The sequence below is a fragment of the Aethalodelphis obliquidens genome, unplaced genomic scaffold (assembly GCF_003676395.1).
Source record: "Aethalodelphis obliquidens isolate GAN/ISIS:26980383/991018 unplaced genomic scaffold, ASM367639v1 scaffold2, whole genome shotgun sequence".
Lineage (NCBI taxonomy): Eukaryota > Metazoa > Chordata > Mammalia > Artiodactyla > Delphinidae > Aethalodelphis > Aethalodelphis obliquidens.
The window spans coordinates 37,501,773-37,522,691 of NW_020837946.1; the positions used below are offsets into that span (position 1 = coordinate 37,501,773).

General features: G+C 39.2%; 1 protein-coding gene and 1 long non-coding RNA gene across 3 annotated transcripts; one reads left to right on the forward strand and one right to left on the reverse strand.

The window, feature by feature from the left end:
* The first annotated feature begins 1,967 nt into the window (after positions 1–1,967).
* LOC113630003 (uncharacterized) lies at positions 1,968–13,601 on the forward strand. The gene is made up of 2 exons (XR_003436789.1): positions 1,968–2,020; positions 12,901–13,601. It is a non-coding gene; the product is annotated as an uncharacterized LOC113630003 (long non-coding RNA).
* On the reverse strand, positions 2,407–19,426 carry COQ10B (coenzyme Q10B). 2 transcript variants are annotated; one of them, XM_027125164.1, is made up of 5 exons: positions 19,189–19,426; positions 14,096–14,245; positions 9,637–9,829; positions 4,936–5,037; positions 2,632–3,518 (listed from the first exon to the last, which is right to left on the reverse strand). In XM_027125164.1, exons 1-5 carry the CDS (start codon positions 19,308–19,310, stop codon positions 3,351–3,353), a joined length of 735 nt encoding a protein of 244 aa, XP_026980965.1. In that variant the 5' UTR covers positions 19,311–19,426; the 3' UTR covers positions 2,632–3,350. The 2 variants fall into 2 exon arrangements, with proteins under 2 accessions (XP_026980973.1, XP_026980965.1); XM_027125172.1 differs by lacking the exon at positions 14,096–14,245 and having other exon boundaries at positions 2,407–3,518.
* Between the last annotated feature and the right edge of the window lie 1,493 nt (positions 19,427–20,919).

A 20,919-nucleotide genomic window follows, 5' to 3' on the forward strand; every position in this document is an offset into this window, starting at 1 on the left:
AAAAAAGACCTCTAGATTCTGCCATTTGGGGAGTCTGCCAGTGAAAAGGCTGGCTCACCCGGTCACCTCACAGTGAAACTCACCAGTCAATATGCCCCCTCTTAATTCCAGTAAACCGTATAGTAACTTGCCTTCAAATATTAACGGACAAACAAGAACCATTAGACAGTCGAGGAAGCCTTCAATGTGAGAATAGCAAAACCCAGAAGGGGCCTAAGGGAAACTTAGTATCTTAAGAAAGATGAGATCTTGTTTCCTTAAAAGAAGAAAGCTATGAAATAAAGGAACAATTAGAAAACAAACCAAAAAAATCTTGGAAATTAAAACTATGGCAAATATAAAATTAACTGAAAGGTCTGAAAGACAGAATTGAAGAAATCTAAAAGGCAGAAGAAAAACAGATGGAAAATAGGAGGAAAGAAGATACAGATTTAATACAAGAAATAAAATGTCTAAATACTCAGGAATTCCTGAATGAAAGAACCAGAGAATATGGATAGGAGGAAATTATCAAACAAATAATTGAAGGAAATTCCCCAGGACTCAAAGAAATGAGCCTGTGACTGAAAGGATCTGTAAGTTGCCCTGCACAATTAATAAAAGACAGGGCAACACGACCGATCAGCATGCATTTCCAGACTACCCAAGTTAAAGAGTAGATTTTAAAAGCTTCTAGAGACCAAAAAAAGGATGCTAAAACGAAGTACTGGTTATAAGAATGGCATCAGACTTCTCAAGAGCAGCACCAGATACCAGAATACAATGAAGTCAGATTTTCAAATTATGGGGGATGGGAGGGATTATTTTTAATGTGGCGTTCTATACTCAATCAAGTGTGAATATAAAACAATGACATCTTCAGATACTCAGGGATTCTAAAAATTTAGCTCCCATTCGCCCTTTCTTAGGAAGCCACTAGAGGATTTCCTCAGCATTTTGAGAGTTAAAAAATAAAAAGGAAGCCAAAGATCCAGGAAATAGGAACCCCAAGAAGAGAGAGGTGAAGGGAAATCCTAGGATGATTAGGGAATTACACTTGCACAACAGCAACAGCGTGGAGAGCAACCAGTTCAGATTGGAGCAGGATGAAAGGGTGGCTGCAAGTAACTGAATACCTAACTCTAAGTGACTTAGACACTCAAGGTCTGTTATCTCATGTAACCAGAAGTGCCCACTACAAGGTTGGTTCATTCAACCCTTGATGTTAGGGTTCTGAATTGGCTTTTCTGGAATCATCGCCTCTTCCCTTTTTGTGAAAAGATGGCAGATGTAGCTGCAAACTTCACATCCTCACGCAACCAGGCAAAAACCAAGGAAGAGAAGTTTCTCTTCCAAGTTTCTTTCCACAGAGATAAAAATCTTATCTATCAAGTCCTATCCCATCAGTCTTCCCCTCAGATTTCACTGACCAGATGCCAATTCAAGAGGTTTAAAAGGTGGTGGTGTTTTCCCTCTTAAGATATGGAAAGCACAGATGCCAAATTTTAAGTCCACAGGTCACAGACTTCAGAGCAAACACAAGAGCATACATATTTGAGCCAGAATGCATGGGTTTGTCTCTACCACTTACCAAGACTTGTGTTCTGACAATACTTGGGGAACCTCATGGGTCAAAGGGATGGCTAGGTCAAGGCAATATTTGGGCATTCCTGGGTTCCCTAACCAAAATACCATGTACATACTATCATAATACCAGTCCAGTTACACCCAACCACTAAGTTAGATTCTAAACCTAAGTCTACTTTATGGCACTTTAAGAATAGTGGTAAAGTACAAGTTCTTATTTCCATTAAAAGTGTAGTAATACTGTACAGGGAAAAAGAGAAAATATCTGGGGTCTTATCTTTGCCACTTAAAAAAAAACTTTGTTTTTTAAAAGGTGCATAATTTTTTTTTTCTTTTTTTGGCTGTGCCGCTCGGCACGCGGGATCTTAATTCCCTGACCGGGGACCAAACCCACGCCCCCTTGCAGTGGAAGCGCGGAGTCTCAACCACTGGACCGCCAGGGAAGTCCCCAAAGGTACATAATTATATACAAACTACTTATGATCTGGGAAGATACCTCATTTATACGTGGAAAAATACTTTACCTGTGTGAAGGCATAATCAAGCTCCATGTGAGTAGACTGTAAGAATCCTTCACCACTGTATACCCACCATGTGGCAGAGAGCAGCTACTCACAACAGATTTACTGAACAAATTGATGCAAACACGCATTCGTGTAGGGAACGAACTAGTAAGTTCCCTTGCTGATCTGAGGAAACAAGGGAAGGGTAATTAATGCCAGAGGGTTGTTGGGTATGGAATGAAGGAAGGGAAGGGAATCAATATTGATTAAAGGAAGACTGAATTTTGCCCAGATTTTTTTTCTGTGAAAGTATTTTAAGACATTTCAATAACCAAAATAACTGTACAAAAAATAAACAAATTAACTTTATTAAGTTACCACTTCAATCCTTACATTGATTTGTTTACAAAAATATCAGTTTGAAATGCATTACTGAAAGTGAGTACACACAATAAATAGAAAACAAGGATGCATGGTGCTGGAGACATCTCAACCAACTTATCTTCATCTACTGCCCACTGCTGTAGACAAAATTGGACACCAACTTATTATCCTCATGTACTGCCCACTGCTGTAGACAAAATTTGACACGCAAACAGCATTTTTGAAAGAGCAGTCGAAGTACCGGGGAGAGGGCTGCAAACTATGAGAAAAGTAGCTTAAAACTCTGGACCACTCACCAAAAAAAAAAAAAGAAAAATCACTATCTGGAAGCTAACCTCAGTATAACAGCGAATTATCTACTACTACCCACAAGAACAATTTAAAAATAAGAAAAGTGCCACGGAACCTTCATTAACAGTATTTTTAAGTCAAAGTTTTTACTTTAAACATCTGATGATTACTCAAATATTCTAAGCCATGAGGCAGACCCTAAGACAATAAGTTATAAATAGTCTGAATTTAATAACTTAAAAGTGATATGGTTAATATAATACACACTGCATGAGTATCTCAACCAACCTCTTTCAGGTGAGGTGATAACTAAAAGGTTTAAATTTACAGTTTCAATTTCTGTTCAGAAGAGTGATGTCAGTATTCTAGCAATAGTGATGACATCCCATTATTGTAAATATGCTAATATACATATTACTCTGAATTACACTTGATTGAATTCTATGTACACGTGGTTCCATATTCCAAGTGCAAATTTTCAATGGTACGGGTTTATAATCAAAGCTGGTTTGACAACTGCTTTCTGACTTCTGAAAGCAAATGATGAAAGTACTTCCTAAAAGTGAATAAACTAGTTACAAGTAGATGACCATTTCCTTTTTCTCTTTACGTGTGATGAACTTCATGAAGCATTAATTCCCGAGGTATATTTGTTTCCGGACCATACAGCTTACATGCTCTTCTTTCAAAGGCAGCTACCATCTGCTTTACAACTTCATCGAAAAACAATGTGGCAAGCTGAGAGTGTAGAAGTGAGCGAAATTCAAAAGAAATCTGTAGGAAAATGTTAATAATTATTTTAGAAAGATCTTTCTTTTACTCAATCTCCACTTAGGGTAATGGTGTTCACACTGTGAAATGTGTTACTTGGCCCAGTACCTAAGGCAGAGCTCTATGGGTCTATCTAGATGAGATTTTAACATCCCTCAGAAGAGGGAGATTTGTTTACTGCAGTAAGCACAACAGCGGCTAAACAATAAGCTTAAGTAAACAAGGCCAATGAATCTCATTTTGGGGCAAAGAGTCTGCTTTTACTAAGTTAAAGAAACCTGGAAAAAAGCTTTGCTAAATACCATGTTTATCACTTTGCCTTCTTATTAATACGCCCCTTTTCGAGCTACCTTACCTCCCAAAAGTAAATAAGGGAAATGATCCTTCTGATATGGTATTCCCATGAGAAGTAGTAGCAGAAAGATGAGATTAACCCACAAAATAGATGGTGAAGGTGGTTCAATCTTAAAGTAGACAATGATTTAGAACTAACTTTATACCCCTCAAGACAGAATTCAAGGCAACCCAGTTTAAGAAATAATATCTTAAGGACCTTAAATATCCATTAACTTCTGAATGTTTTAATTTTAAAATAATTTGATTTATAAAAAAGTTGCAAAAACAGTACTAAGATTTCTCATACACCCATCACCCAGATTCCCCTATTTCAATGTCTTATATAATCACAGTACAATTAAAACCAAGAAATTAACAGAGGGAGTTAATATTACTAGATAATAATGCTATTATCTAATCTAGAGAGGTTTCATTCAAATTTCCCCAACTGTCGCATATATGCCCACTAATTTTGCAATGAAAGCAACTTAAGAGCTGAGAATAGCATACAGTAATTTACTCAAAATGATAACCATTTCTTCTTAAAATATTTATTTATTTGGTTGGTTGGTTGCACTGGGTGTTAGCTGAGGCTTGCAGGCTCGTTAGTTGTGGCACGTGAACCCTTAGTTGCGTGTGTCTTATAATCTATGGACTTGTAAAAATTAGAAAATAGAGAAGGGATGACTATTCAAGGTTTCAAGGAATAAAATAGAAAAAGAGGAAGGGTCATTAGCATTCTTTTCTTCTTTTTGGCCGCGTCGCACAGCATGAAGGATCTCAGTTCCCCAACCAGGGATTGAGCCTATGTTCCCTGCAGTGGAAGCACAGAGTCCTAACTACTGGACTGCTAGGGAATTCCCCTAGCATTTTTTCTTATAAAATTAGTGCAAAAAAAAAAAAAGTGCAGAAAAAGGTATTCAATACTCAGAAATTTGAGATTTTTAAAAAAATGTCTTTCAGTAATTGCTATGCACGTAGGTTATTAATTATGACATCTGGGTTCTAATAAAAATGGATTACTCCTTCTTTACCAACCTCACCTGATGTTTGGAACAAATAGAGGGCTTTATGAGAGACTTACTGAAAAATCCAAAGTACAAGTTCTTGGGTAGCCAGGAAGACCTGGGCTAAAACGCCATACAGTCTCCAAATGATTGAAGAGCTTCCCATCAGTACAGGATGCCTAGAACAAAATGAAAAATATAAAACCACAGTTAAATACCATTTGGATTGTGTCCAGAATCTACAACTGAAGATGATTTCTTTGAGAAGTAAATATTTTTATAGGTCAGACCACAGGTGACAAAAACATCTCATTGTTAGCTTGGTACTAGGAAGTGATCTCTGGCCAATATAAGCCATTTTCCTTTCTCCTGGGATCCCCAAGATTGCCACTTGTTCTCTTCCACTGCTGTCACCCACTGGGCTACTTAGAGTTCTCCTCCCACAACAAAACAGGGAGTGACTACCTGGAAGTTTATTTCCAGCTCTGCCACTTATAAGTGATCCTGAACAAGTTAATTCCCTGTACTGTATTTCCTTAATCTGTAAAATGAGTATAATGCCTGTCTTATACCATCAGTACGGGATGGCTAAATTTAACATTTGTAAGGCATTTGGCACAGATCCCTAGAACAATTCTATAATTCTTCTTTGCAACTCAAAGATTTTCTATCAATCACATTCAGTCTTTCCCTAACTCATTATTCTTTATTTCTAGAGGCCTCTATGGTTCCAGTTTTCCTGAAAGTGTGGCCCTGACCCTTGTCCCTGACCCACTGCTTTCTGACCTCTCTTCTGTGCTCATGTTTATTTTACATGTGTGTGTACACATTGAAACATAATACACAGTAATACTATGTACAGTGCATCCTGACATTTCCCATTCTATATCATTAAAAAATGTTGGTTGAGACCCATTAAAGAGTTGCCTCCTGCAGTGTGAAAAATGGTGGCCAGAACCATAGTTACTAATCCATTGTTAGGACATGTTATGACCTTGAATGAAGTTCAGTTTCAGGGCTTCCCTGGTGGCGCAGTGGTTGAGAGTCCGCCTGCCGATGCAGGGGACACGGGTTCGTGCCCCGGTCTAGGAAGATCCCACACGCCGCGGAGCGGTTGGGCCCGTGAGCCACGGCCGCTAAGCCTGCGCGTCCAGAGCCTGTGCTCCGCAACGGGAGAGGCCACAACAGCGAGAGGCCCGCATACCGCAAACAAACAAAAAAACTTTAAAGAAGTTCAGTTTCTTTATTTACTATCCTAAGATGCCATCTGGGCCTTATTATACTAGTAGACAATTGACCTCAAGAATATCTATCACCTTCCCTCAGAAGCAGGCTATTTTTTAAAATTCTTGTTTCAGTCTACACTCCCCTCCTCAATTAAGCCTTAAGTTTTCAGCAATTCTGGCAAATCCCGGGGCCGATAAATGATCAAGCCCCTCTACCCCCTTTCTTTTGTATAAGTTATCCCCCTCAAGAATTTAGACTGTCCCTCTCCTGAGGCTACACACTACAAAATATATTGCAAAATAAGGACCTGCGTAGGTAAACTGTTTCCCCCAAAGTAAACAGTCATTTTTTCTCCCATAGCTATAGCCTACCTAAACACAGAATATAGGATTATTTCTCTGACTATATCTGGATCTCTCTAAAGATGGTTCAAACTGGGGGCTAAAGAGCTAAAAATCCATTTGCAGTTTATTCCTCACTTCCTCTTCATCTAAACCCTTTTGAATTAATTATCAGATGGTAACACGGTAGAATCATTATAAACTGCATCCATACTAAAATGCATTTAAAAAGATATGCTCTAGTTACACATTTATAAAAAGAACATATTATTTTAATTTTTAATATGGAAACCAGTGAATGTTTTAAAACTTATTTAGACACGATAAAATAAGTCATTAAAATACTAACTACTTTAATAGCTGATATGCTAAGTCACTGGGGAGAAGTAAAAATTTTCTTCAAAGAGTTTGGCTTTATATATAGTTCAATAATGGCCATCCAATTTTTAAAACCATCAAAAGTCTATAATAAAACCGTATTGTTTCAGTTATCCAACTTTGTTTATTTACTTTTTTTGTTTTTGGCCATGCCTCACAGCTTGTGAGATCTTGTTCCCCAACCAGGGATCAAACCCATGCCCCCTGCGGTGGAAGTCTGGAGTCTTAACCACTGGACCACCAGGGAAGCCCCTGTTTACTTTTATTTTTAATTTTTTTAAACTTTTAATTACCCAACTTTAAGATAATGCATTCCACCTTTCTTTACAACCACATAAGAAGCTTATAGGAAATTTAATAGTGAAGGAGAAACAGCTGTTGGGAATAATCACTATAATATAGCACCTTCCTCTGACCACTTTTTCACAAAATGTGGCAGTGCTATACTCATATCAATAATCCAGCTCAAGGACCCATGGATTTTTACTGGTTTTTTTTGATGTTGGGGGTAGGAGTTTATTAATTAATTTATTTATTTTTGCTGTGTTGGGTCTTCGTTTCTGTGTGAGGGCTTTCTCTAGTTGTGGCAAGCAGGGGCCACTCTTCATCGCGGTGCACGGGCCTCTCACTGTCGCGGCCTCTCTTGTTGCGGAGCACAGGCTCCAGATGCGCAGGCTCAGCAGTTGTGGCTCACGGGCCTAGTTGCTCCGCGGCATGTGGGATCCTCCCAGACTATTGGTACGTTTTGATAGGGACAATACTGCCAAAGATCTCATTCCTAACAGAGATACTGAACACAGTAGGAAGGTTTCTGGCCATTACAGATTCAGGTAGACTAGAATCACTGACATGTTAAGTCACAGGCACATTTGGGGCAGCTAACAATTCACAGAAAATGTCACATGGCTTCTGCTGCTTCCTCAGTTATAATAATTTTTATTATATGTCACATATGTGTATCAGGTATTAAAATCCAGAACCTGAACCCAGGGAAAATTGAAAGCTGAACATAGAGAGTTGTGTGTTATTCTCAAATATGTCTTTAAACAATAAACTAGCACACTAAGTGAGACAGCTTATTTTAATGGAAAAATAGTTTTGGAATCAGACACACACAGTATGAATTTGTGTAGGGCTCTTAATTTCCCTAAGCCTCATAAAATTGAGATAGCAATGACTATCTAATACATATTATTATAATTTAAAAAAATAGTTTCCTCCCTCCTTGGCAGTGTTAAAAGTTACTGAAATTATTATGAACATCTGTGGATCTACAATAACCCAAGAACACAGTAGTGAGAACTTCATAAACAAAGAGGCCTCATGACTCCTGTCATTGTAGTACTGGTGCTGAGGATACAGAGATGAAAAAGAGGATCTTCCATTCTCTCAAGTACCTCGATTTTGTCAAGCAGAAATACAAATGAAGAAAGAAATTACACTACAGAGTGATAAGAGAAATAAATAAAGCACGTGCAAAGCCCAGAGGAATCACCGAGGTAGAACTAGTCATCTATATGAAAGGAAAGGGAGAAAGCAGGTTGGAATTTGAAAGATTAACAGGCAAGGAATTTTCATTATAGGTAAAAGAGAGAACAATATACAAAGGCACAGGGCTGTGGAATAAGCACTATATGGTTCATTCATGGAAGCCAGGGAAGGGAAGAAAGCCAGGAGGAGAAAATGAGACTTTAGAGTTCTTTTAGTTAGATGCAGGATATGTTAAGATCTAAGTTATGAGAGTCTGAATGGTAAGAGACTGAGGTCAGGGGACTCAATTTTAAGATTACAGAGATATTTGCTGCTGTCAGACAGACTAGAGTCTTGGCTGTGTAACCTTATCTAACTCTTCTAGGCCTTAGTGTACTCAACTATAAGATGGAGAATAAAATTTGCATCTCAAAGGGCTGTTGTGAAGAGTAATTCAAGTAAAGCACTATAAAGAGCTCAATATGTTAGCTATTTTAAGTGTAGTATAGGTGAAAACTCCAAAACCATGAGGCAAACAGGTGAAAACAGTCGTAATAACAACAGAGTCCCACAGTGGTGCACAGTCTTTTAAGTGGAGTTGAAGTTTTGAGATTGTGACTAGGGTGGACTCCAAGGTCTTAGCTTCACTGGACATATACTCTTTCTGGTATGAGAGTTGCTCCTCCTCAATGCCTGACAAAGAGGTGACGAAGGAATTTAGCTCTGGCCAATTACCAAGAAATGATACCACCACTAAATCCTGTGAGCACAAAACACAATTCAGCTTTGAAAGTCTTTGGTCATCACATCTAGAAATTCAAAAGAAATGGGCATTACTCTATGGAATTCTGCCTTTTTGTGTGTTGAAGTCTGGGTACCTTTTCTAAATGTGTACCCTCCTCTGAGAAGAGTAAGATGCTTAATATATGCATGCAACAACACTTGGCATTTCAGTACCTGGTACATGGCAGGATGACTTCAATAATGTTTATGTTCTCCACATTTATATCTTTTCTACCTTTCTGCATCCTCTCACCACTTTCCCTTCCTTAACTTAAGAAAAAGTAGTGCAAGTATTAAAACATTTCTCACTTGTGCGGCCAAATCCTTCCTGTGGGTCAATAGTCCTCAACAGAAGGACAAAAGAAAAAGCTTCTAATTTCCATGTTCTAGTTAAATTTCTATTTGGAAAGAATAATGCTAATATTGTGTAAAATAACATGATTTAAGAGATATAATAAATAGTTTGTTTTTTCCCTCCTCCTATTAGTTTAGGGAAGTCTTCTTAATGCTATTATACTTTAACCCATTTAACATAATATTTGAGGAATATTTAAAAACAACAAAAAACAAAACCATTACCTTTACCAAATGTGGTTTCACCAAGGTTACCACTGATGTATAGCGCTCCAATACAGGTGGAAACCCAATTTCTAATCGTGTTTTGCAGTATCCAGATCTCCTTGATATTACATCTGATTTTTTGCACCAAGGAACAAAATGCTTGTAATCCTCCATTCCTGATACTACATCATACATTTCCTGCATAGAATATCTTAAAAAAAAAAAGGAGAGGTGTTAACTGCATCTATTTATATGGTATATGTACACTTTAAATTGAATATGAATAAGGTTTACTATGTATGAGGCAATAAATCATTTGGCACACATATAGAACCACACTCTGGGATGAATGTCTTTAAAACACAGAAAATAAAAGGATAAAAGGGAGCTAAACATATGTCTATAGCAGAGCTTACAATGTGGCAGACCACAGGTTGAATCTGGCTTGCAGATATGGTTTTTAAAATTTTAATTAGTAACCAGCATTTAAAAACTGAGACTTTGAGAGAAAAAAACTAGAAGCAACCTAAATATTTGGTTGATAAACATTAATAATTGCTTAATAATAAATGGTTGATGAATTATGGTACACTCATACTGTGGAACTCTATCAGTTATCTAAAGGGATTAAGATCAGATGTACAGTTGACCCTTGAGCAACACAGGTTTGAACTGTGTGGGTCCACTTATACACGAAGTTTTTTCAGTAATATTAGTACCTGTATTTTCATTTTACCGATCTTTAAATTAAATGTGAGGGAAAGTTTGTGTTCAATTAGAGATCACAATATGTGGAATCAAAACAACTAGGGTTTGAGTCTTGATTTTATTTTATTTTATTTTATTTTTTGAGTCTTGATTTTATCCAAACTGTTTCATCAGCTTCCTGCCTTTGGGTGAGTCATTTAACAATTCCTCGTTTGGAGACAGAAATAGCAGTATGCAGATTTTTTTTACTGTGTGGGGGTCTGCACCCCCTAAACACCCCACTTTTCAAGGGTCAACCGTATACTTTAGAGCAAAGAGGTTTACAATATATTGCTATGTGAAAAAAGGCACACTAAAGCAGATGGGATATATATGATTCTATTATCTATTTGAGAAATATTTTAAGTGTATACTATATTTCCTCAATTTTAAACATTCTGGATTTTTTTTGTGAAAATAATTATGTTAATAGACTGTCTGTAATGAAAACACATTGAAAAAGTCCTAGAAGGATACAGATTAAACAATTACCAGTTGTTAATTCAGGAAAAAGAAGTAGCAGTAAAAATAGACTAAGTCTTTTAGTATACATATTTCTAAATTGTTAAGTTTTTATACAAGTATGTGATGATTTTGTAATTAAGAAAAACATCTATTCTATACCACAAAAAAGGAAACCTCTCATTCTTTTTATGAGCCAGCATAACATCTGCGAACCCAAGCCTCACAAAGCACATAAAAAACAAAATCTATAAACCCACATCACCTGTGGCAAAACTTCTACATATCAGCAGATATAATAGAGCAATATATTTTTTAAAAAATACAACAATCAAATGCAACTCATTTAAGGATGTTTGGATGGTTTAATACTAAGAATTATATTATTATAACCATATTAATTAGTCAAAACAAAAACATTATATGATTCCCTCCATAGATAAATACCAGAAGCATTCCTATTAGAGTTAGAAATAAGACAAAGGTGCTGTATATCATCATTGTTATCTGACATTTTTCTGAAAGTATGTCAAAATAATTAAATCAGAGCATGAAATATGAGGCACATGTGTGGAAAAGAATTAGGCAAAATTATAAATTGGCAGGTGATATGACTATCAAATCAGAAGCTAATCAATTCAGAATTTAGTTATGTAGCCTGTTGAGAAATATATAAAAAATAATATCGTTCCTATACTAACAAGTAGAAAACAGTAGCATAGAAATGCAAAATACATAGAAATACAACAAAAAACCATCAGGGTTTAAATGAAAAACCAAACAACAAAAACATTGTGGATACAAGTAAAAGACAACTGAATGAGAACCAGACACATATAATTCTTGGTTATAAAGACTCACACTGTTAAAACATAATTCACCTCAAAATGATATAGTAAACAACCACATTCTAAAGTTTAAAAGGGTATTTTTGGAATATGACAGAATGAGTGTTTATACATATTTAATCTTTATGATCATGAAATGAGGCCCACAGCAGAGGGGGGGAAATAAACCTACCCTCCCCATGTTCTCAGACATTTGGAAATAAATGCCAAAATAAGTCCCATGAAGTATGAAACCTGGTAGTCTGGAAGCTAATTGTCATAAAAGTAGTCTGCACTGACTAAGAAAGCAGTATAGCATAGCAGTCAAGGGGATGGACTTTGTAGTCAGAAAGTACTGTGTTCAAATATCAACTCTAAAACATAGTAAGTCATGTGACCCTGGCTAGGCTGCTTAACCTCTCAACTCCATTTTCTTCATCCATAATTGAAAAATACCTGTACAGGTGGTTTTTTTTTTTTATATTTATTTATTTCGCTGTCCAATCTTCATTGCAGCATGCAGGATCTTTCACTGCGGTGCTCCCTTGTGGCGTGCGGGTTTCTCTCTACTTGTGGCATATGGGTTTTCTCTTCTCTAGTTGTGGCACGGGCTCCAGAGTATGTGGGCTCTGTAGTTTGTGGTTGAGGTGCGCGAGCTCAGTAGTTGTGGTGGCGGGCTTAATTGCCCTGCCACATGTGGGATCTTAGTTCCCTGACCAGGGATCGAACCCACGTCCCCTACATTGGAAGGTGGATTATTTACCACTGGACCACCAGGGAAGTCCCTACAGGGTTCTTTTAAGGGTTAAGTGAAATAGTTTTAGCATAATGCACAATGCTTACTAGGCACTTAATAAATGGTAGCTATTATGTGTTTATGTCAAATATGGGGGAAGATGAAGATCATTAGATAAGACCAATTTGTAATAAAAAGAATTTTAACATGAGAAAGAATAAGGAAGCAAGAAAGAATAAGTAAATATGGTGGGAAAAATAAGCTTAGGAGTCATGACACAATATAATCTCTCTGAGCTTCAGTTTCCTCATCTCTAAAATGGGAATAATACCTAGTTCACATGGCTATTGTGAGAATTAAATGAAACAATAAATATAGAGCCCCCAGTAGTGCCTGTCAAATGGCAAGTACACAGTAAAAGGAAGATGTTATATTTCTGATTCAAAAGGAAAGCAGACCAGTTCACTATTTGATTTCTCATCCTTTTGTTGCCATGTCTCTTTTCAACAGATACCAGCTGATGCAAAGATGTCTACCTATCCAAGTATTTACACTTGCTTTACGTGGCATAATTGCTGGCCACCTGGAGGCTACAATTACATAGCTGTAACATGACTAGTTCTTGAGAATAATATCTGAGAGTAAGCACTGGGTGTCACTTCCAGACCAATATGATTAAGAACCACGTGTATCTTTTTAAGAGACTCTGAAGACTAAGGAATTACAAAAGTCACAAGTTGGATGGAGCCTGGCTTCCTGAATCACTACTCGAGGATTGCTGCCCATGGATTGGGAATACCCACTTCAACTTTACATGAGAAAGAAATAAACTTTTGGGTTTTACCTGTATGGTTGCTAGCATTATGTATGGTTGCTAGCATTACCTTAACTAATACAGTGACTATCCAGTAATAATGGTCAATTATGTGACAAAAGTTATGAGTATGCCCAAAGTTCTTTACTGCAGAAAAATTAGAAGGGAAAAAGCAACTAAATAAAATGAATGAAAAGTACTTTTAGAAGAATTCATGTAATATTTAATGGCCTGTTGGGAATTAAGACCCCCTTGTAGAAATTCCCATATGAAGGACTGCTTGATTTCTGGTTTAGCAGATCTGCAGACTCTCTATTCTCTGCTGTATATACCCCTAGATGAGGGGCCAAACCTGGCCTGCTGCGTGGCTCTGTAAATAAAATTTTATTAGAACACAGCCAGGCCCATTTATTACATATTGTCTATCGCTATTTTTGGGGTACAGTGACAGAGTTGAGTAGTTGCAACAGAGACAGTATGGTCCACAAACCTATTTACTAACTGGCCCTTTACAGAAAAGCTTGCCAACCTCTGCTCTAGATGGTAGGGGCCTCTTAGCATGTTTATATGTACTTACCTAGGTATGTGTGTATGTGAGGGAGCTATACAGACATATCTGGCTCAACATATCAGTAATGTTGCCACTATAAAAAAGAACAGTGTACAAAAAATGCAGGTCATAAACAGTTTAATTATTTCCTTTAAATGTCAAGATTTAAATCTATCCTATAGAGTTACCACATGACTACATTCAACAAATATTTATAAAACGGCAAGGGCTAGAAAATTAGAGCTTAGTCTGTAAGAAGAGAATCCAGAAAAAAAGAGGCATGATGTTCTATAGAAAATTGTGAACACGCTCTTTTAGTACAACTATTATTTTATACAAACCCTATAATTCTCCTCTCTGAATATTCTTTTCTTTTGTTTATTAATGGTGCAGCAATTCTGAAGAAAGTTCTTGCATATATCTCCTTAGGCAAAACTGAGGTATGTAGTGGAAGAGTTCTGCTCATCAGTATACCACAGGAAGCTAAATATCTAAAAAGACAAAAATTACCTGATTAACACTGACAATTAAGAGAAAACACAAACTATAGAGATTGTAAAATAACAATCATACTTTAGAAGACTGTGCAACCTTAGAATAGTCCTGAAAAAATACACACACACACACACACACACACACAAGCTTCTAAAGCACCATAAAGAAACTAAAAAGGGACTTCCCTGGTGGCGAAGTGGTTAAGAATCTGCCTGCCATATATATGGAATCTAAAAAAAAAAAAAGGTTCTAAAGAACCTAGGGGCAGGACAGGAATAAAGATGCAGTAGAGAATGCACTTGAGGACAGGAGGAAGGGGGAGGGTAAGCTGGGTCGAAGTGAGAGAGTGGCACGGACATATATATACAGTACCAAATGTAAAATAGATAGCTAGTGAGAAGCAGCCGCATAGCACAGGGAGATCAGCTCAGTGCTTTGTGACCAGCTAGAAGGGTGGGATAGGGAGTGTGGGAGGGAGGGAGATGCAAGAGGGAGGGGATATGGGGACATATGTATACATATAGCTGATTCACTGTTATACAGCAGAAACTAACACACCATTGTAAAGCAATTATACTCCAATAAAGATATTAATAAAAAAAGAATCTGCCTGCCAATGAAGGGGACATGGGTTTTATCCCTGGTCCGGGATGATCCCACATGCTGTGGAGCAACTTAGTCCGTGCACCACAACTACTGAGCCTGCACTCTAGAGCCCATGAGCTACAACTACTGAGCCCACATGCCACAACTACTGAAGCCCATGCGCCTAGAGCCTGTGCTCCGCAACAAGAGAAGCCACCGCCATGAGAAGTCTGCACACCTCAACGAAGAGTAGCCCCCTCTTGCTGCAACTAGAGGAAGCCCACGTGCTGCAACTAAGACCCAACGCAGTCAAAAATAAATAAAATAAATAAATTTTATTTTAAAAAAAGAAACTAAAAATACCAGCTTACAGTTATGGTTAGAAGCTTCTAACAGAAAAGGTATCTCTCCCAGAAGTTGGCTTTTAGTCTGCAGTCATGTTTTACAACGTATTCTTACCCTAGGCTTTCTAGGATATTCATCATCCAATTTTCAACTCATCTACTCAGTTTGTTTTCCCAGCTGGATCCACTGGGATCCACTGATCTACTCTATGAGATTTGAAATTAGGTCTTGCTCTCCCACTGGATATCTGGCGGCCCTGTCAGACCTGCTGCTCAGTTATCTTTTACCTTCCAATCTCCATTTCCATGTATATATGTGAAAACATATGTCAAGGTAACTAGAATGTTAACTGTTTGGGTGCTTTGTAATACAGATGCCTGATATGCTCCTGTTCACCTAAATGTTTTCAGCCTTTATTCTAATAAGATTATTGCATAACTGTTTTACACTACGATTCGTGCATTATTAGTTCACATACTTATTGAGCGCCTATTCTGAGCTAGGCACTAGGGATATAATGGTGAATAAAACAAACATGAAGATTACATTCTAGTTGGGGATTCAAAAAAAATCACTAAAATAGAAATGGGTGTGGGGAGATGTAATTAAGACCTTCTTTAGACAGGGTGGTCCAGGAAGTCCTCTCAGGTTGTATTTCAGCTGAGAAATAATGGATAAGGAGTCATTAGCCATGCTAATAGATATGTATGTACATAATAAATGCGTGTGCACATATATATAAAATCTCTCTCACACATACATGTGTGTATGTACGTGGGAGGAGAGGTAGATACAGAGCATTTCAGGTACTAGGGGAAGAGTGTGGCAGCATCCAGACACTAAAACAGACTAACAGTGTAACAGCAGTATAGCAAGCCAGGGGGAGAGCACCATGAAATAATGTTAGAGAGACAGGTTGGAGCTGGATCATACTGGGGATTATTGGTGAGGATAAAGCAATTTGGAATTTATTCTCAATGAGATGTTCTTGAAGTGTTCCAAGTAAGAGAGCAATATTTCATTAAATTGCATCTTCAAGTTATTTTTTAAAAGTGTAATGGAGTGGCCTGGTGAAATCTCATGTTATCATATATGAAATTTGATTTATATAAGATATGATTTACATATAAATAAAATTTCTTTAAGGACACTGAGACCCTACAGTTTGGCGGGAAGAGAAAATCAAGTTAAAGAATGATTGAAGAAATTGGCGATATTCAGCCAGAAGATAAGAGGTGATACTTGAGACTATGGCTCCAAAAATACAAGAAAAAACTTTTGAACAATTAAAGCTGTTTATAAAAATTGGGTAGACTCATTCCAAAGGTAATGAAAGAAAGGTCAATGAAAATAGTTAAGCTAAATGCTTCATGACTATGGAAAAGAATCAAGCATATGAACTGTATGAATGAACTTAAGTCTCTTTTAAGATAGATTCATCTCCTAGAGAGAATAAGGGTGTCATGTGTTCCTAAAGATCTTTAAAAATATGATGTTATGTGAATTTTAAAGGCAGTGATAATATTTTTAAAAGCCTACTGTAATTTTTTTGAGTAAAGCTATAGCGTTTGCTTTAAAGTGGAATTATGCCAATAAAAGTGACTGACAGTTATTCTGCTGAATGAAGCAGAACAGTGGAAATTAAATAGTTAGGCAGGGACTTCCCTGGTGGCGCAGTAGTTAAGAATCCCCCTGCTGGGCTTCCCTGGTGGCGCAGTGTCTTGAGAGTCCGCCTGCCGATGCAGGGGACACGGGTTCGTGCCCTGGTTCGGGAAGATCCCACATGCTGCGGAACGGCGAGGCCCGTAAGCCATGGCCACTGAGCCTGTGCTCCGCAACGGGAGAGGCCACAACAGTGAGAGGCCCGCGTACCGCAAAAAAAAAAAAAAAAAAAAAAAGAATCCCCCTGCCAGTGCAAAGGACACTGGTTCGAGCCCTGGTCCAGGAAGATCCCACATGCGGTGCAGCAACTAAGCCTGTGCGCCACAACTACTGAGCCTGCGCTCTACAGCTCGACTGCCACAACTACTGAGCCCACGTGCCACAACTACTGAAGTCCGCACGCCTAGAGCCCGTGCTCCACAACAAGAGAAGCCACCACAAGGAGAAGCCCACACACCACAACGATGAGTAGCCCCTGCTCGCCACAACTAGAGAAAGCCCGTGCGCAGCAATGAAGACCCAACACAGCCAAAAATAAATAAAATTTAAAAATTAATAATAATAATTAGGCAGTTAATTTAGCTTCCCCCTTAAAAAAAAAGGACACAAAATATAATTTAGAATCTCTGGTAGCCACACAGATTATAAAAACCAAGCTTGGTGTTCAAAATGCCTAATCACCCATTTCCCTTCTAAGACATTCTTTAGATGTCTTTAACTGTTTTAACAGTTTTATCTATTTCGCTCACTTTTCATATAGATACCTTCTTATCTATTATTGGAAGCCAATTACGTGGCAGATACTATGCATAATTATGAACAATTTTCTAATAAATCAGACCAGAAAAAGCAGCATCTGAGATAAACCTTTATTAAAAAAAAATAATAAGACCCTTGCTTCTGAAGAGGTGAACTGGGTGTTTTGGAAACTTACTTTTCACTGTATATGGTTTTGAATTTTGTACCAGGTTCATGTAATACGGTCCCTCTATCCCCCGAAAAAGAAACACACAATCTGATTATAATCATAAGGGAAATGCCTGTGTTCAAAGCAAGTTAACAGGCGTCTTCTGATCGGTCTGCATACTATGGTTACAATGCCCTGGACTGCCCATCTATTTTCACATATTATCAAGAACAATATGTCTTCAACTGCAATACGAGAACCATACAATCGTATATATGGTTAAACCATGAAATGAAAACTGGACCAGATGAAGGACAGTTTTTTGGTCACTAATCTTCCAATACTACATCCCAAATACTCTACTATAATAAAGGCCAGAATCTATGTTAATGCTTCAGCCTTGCAATGAACTCGTAAACTCTCTCCCTCTTCATTATCATAAACAGTAAATATTTTATCCTGGAATTTAAGCCTTAATTTGATCACTACAGCAATTTTTAGTTTTGTTTATTTGCAAGCCAGCATTTTATAAGAATAATACAAAGCAGATCTAAAGCATGATACAGTATGTTCTGCTTAAAACTTTTTCAACCAATAAATGCCTAAAAGGATTTGGAGTTGGTTGGGTTGTTGGTATTTTAAAAAATTCTTCACTGAATCTAAATGTCCTGGAGCTCAACCAGATTTGTGCTTTCTCCCTCTACCCCGTAGTTTACAACTAAATTAATTTTAAACGTTAACTTTAATTTTCGAGCATAGTTTATTAAAATGGCATTAATAAAAGGAGACTAAGTGGTATAAGTATGGAATCTTTCGTGTCTCCACCTCCATCACCTACCGAAAAAGAACCAACCAGGAAAATCGAAGGCAGACTCTGGTTCAAGGTTACAGGACTTCTAAGTTACAATGGCATGGAAAAAAATCCAAGTCCCCGGCTTCGGTTTAGTTTAGCAAGCACCAAAGGGCGGGGGCAAAGACCGCTACCAGAAACTGGGAAAGCACGTCTGGCCATCGGATACGCTGGGGGAACAAAGGGGGCCTTACTGCCAGGCCACAAACTCCCACACGCCCATCAACCCGCAACTCCTGCGCCGCAAAGTTATCACTTTCCGAGAGCAGCAGCCGTAGGCCATGGGGAGGAGGCCGGAAGAGCCCAAAGGCAACCCCGCCGAGTTGCTTCATCAGCTGCTTCAAAGTCGCTTAGCGGATGATTCACCGCCTCTCGCGAGGGCAGCGAATCACCCCCGTGACAGGCCGGCGAGCCTCCGGCCAAGGGGGTGGGGGGAAACGCGCGGCCCTGAGAAGGCAGGAGACCCTTTCTCTCCAGAGACGAGGAAACGCATCCGGTCCGTCTGCCCCACCCTAAATAGCCCCAGTCCCCTTGCTCAGCAGGCCTGGGCTGAAAACTACCCTCGCCGCTGAGCCCCAGTTGTTCATTACCTGACGTTCCGCGCAGGCCCCTGCACAGAAACCGGGGCTCCGGCCGCTGCCGCCGACTTCGGACGGCATCGCGAGACCACCTTTTTCAAGGCCCTCTGACCGGTCCGAGCTGCCATCATCATCTGACTAAAACCGGTCGCCAGTAAGCCGGGACCAGGCCCACGGCACCGCCCTCCTCCGGCGGCCCGGGCCACCCGGCGCCGCCGCCATCCAGCCAATCGGCGGGCCCCCTGAGCGGTCAGACACGCCCCTTCTCCTTCCCCGATTGTGCAAAGCTGACGCACGCTCCCACTACCGCAGGGCCGACTGTAAATGCGTTCGTCATCCTGCCGGCCAATCAAAGGGAGCGCAGGGCCGCCTAGACGCACCCCTCTCCGCCGGCGGGTCTCCACTTCCCGCCGCGCGCTCTGGCCCCTTACGTAAGAACCACCGTGACCTCTCACCTCACCTCCCGCGCTGGAACTCTTCCCCGGATTCGCCAACTGCCGCGGTTCTCTTGGGTGCTGCTTCCGGTCGCGAGGCCTGCCACGTGATGCCAGCCCAGGGGCGGGAGGAAGCCCGAGGTTCTGGCTGTTGATTATGTAACTGTCCAAACCGGTGAGTGCTGGGCGGGACCCGCCATCCTTGCCGGCTGCGAAGTCTGGCCGTCAGTCTTGCTGTTAATGACTGTACCTGACGTGCTTACCCTGTGAGGTTGTTGTGAGGGCACCATATGGTCACGGCCTTAGGGAAGAGACTCGGTTCTATTTGCCTTCTTCCTGTGTGGCCAACATTTTAATTGGTGTCCGTGTATGGTTTGGGTTTCCCTTCCTCCATACAAACCAGACTTTGCTTCGATTTACCCATTTCAGGAATCATTCATCAAGTCTTGACATTTTTTTCCCCTTTGTTTGTTCCCAGGTACTTATTTAATCTTTATATGTCATAATTTTCTGTAAACCGTAAAGTGAGAATAGCAATACTACTTTCTGCATTCTGCTGCTTAAATGTAGTCAACAGATATTTATGGAGCACTCACTGTTCGCTGTTTTAGGTGCTGGATAAGTGACCAAAAGTCTTTACTATCATAGAGCTTATATTCTAGAGTGGGGGAAATCAATATATTAAATCAATTAATATAATACAATGTCAGATAATCGTATGCTGTAGAAAAAAGTAAAGCAGGGAAAGGAGATGGAGAGGGGTAAGGTGGGGTGCTGTTTTATATAAGGTGGTCAGATGGGCCTCTGAGGAAGTGATAATGAACAGAGGCCTAAATGAAGTGAAGAGGTGAACGATATGACTGTTTGAGGGGAAAGTATCTTCAGGTGGAGGGAACAGCAAGTGCAAAGGCCCCAGACAGAAACATTCTTGCCTTGTTTTATGAGGAGCAAGGGCTTTGGATCACAGTGAGTGAAGAGAGTGGTAGGAAATGAGATCAGAGGTAGTGAGGGCTTTTTCATAGTACTTGGGAGGCCGTGGTACCAACTTTGGATTTTACTCTATGTGTGAAGGGAAGTCATTGAGGTGACTTGATCTGATTTACATTTACATAAATATTCCAGCTTCTGTGTGTATGTATGATTATTATTTTCTACTCTTGCTTTGTTCATTGCAGTCATCCCTTACGAGATGCTTTGTGGAGTGAGTTGAAATCACCAACTACAAAGAACGTCAAGCACTTTTTTTTTAAAATACATTTATGTATTTATTTATTTATTTTTGGCTGCCTTGGGTCTTCGTTGCTGCGCG

What these genes read in the sequence shown, in the direction of transcription:
- COQ10B (XM_027125164.1), bottom strand. Translation starts at nt 19,310, where the DNA reads ATGATGATGGCAGCTCGGACCGGTCAGAGGGCCTTGAAAAAGGTGGTC. An exon ending in TCAGAGAGGAGAATTATAGG is followed by an intron (nt 9,830 to 14,095) that starts GTTTGTATAAAA and finishes TTTTTTTTTAAG; the next exon opens with ATATTCTATGCAGGAAATGT. An exon ending in TGAAACCACATTTGGTAAAG is followed by an intron (nt 5,038 to 9,636) that starts GTAATGGTTTTG and finishes ATTTTGTTCTAG; the next exon opens with GCATCCTGTACTGATGGGAA.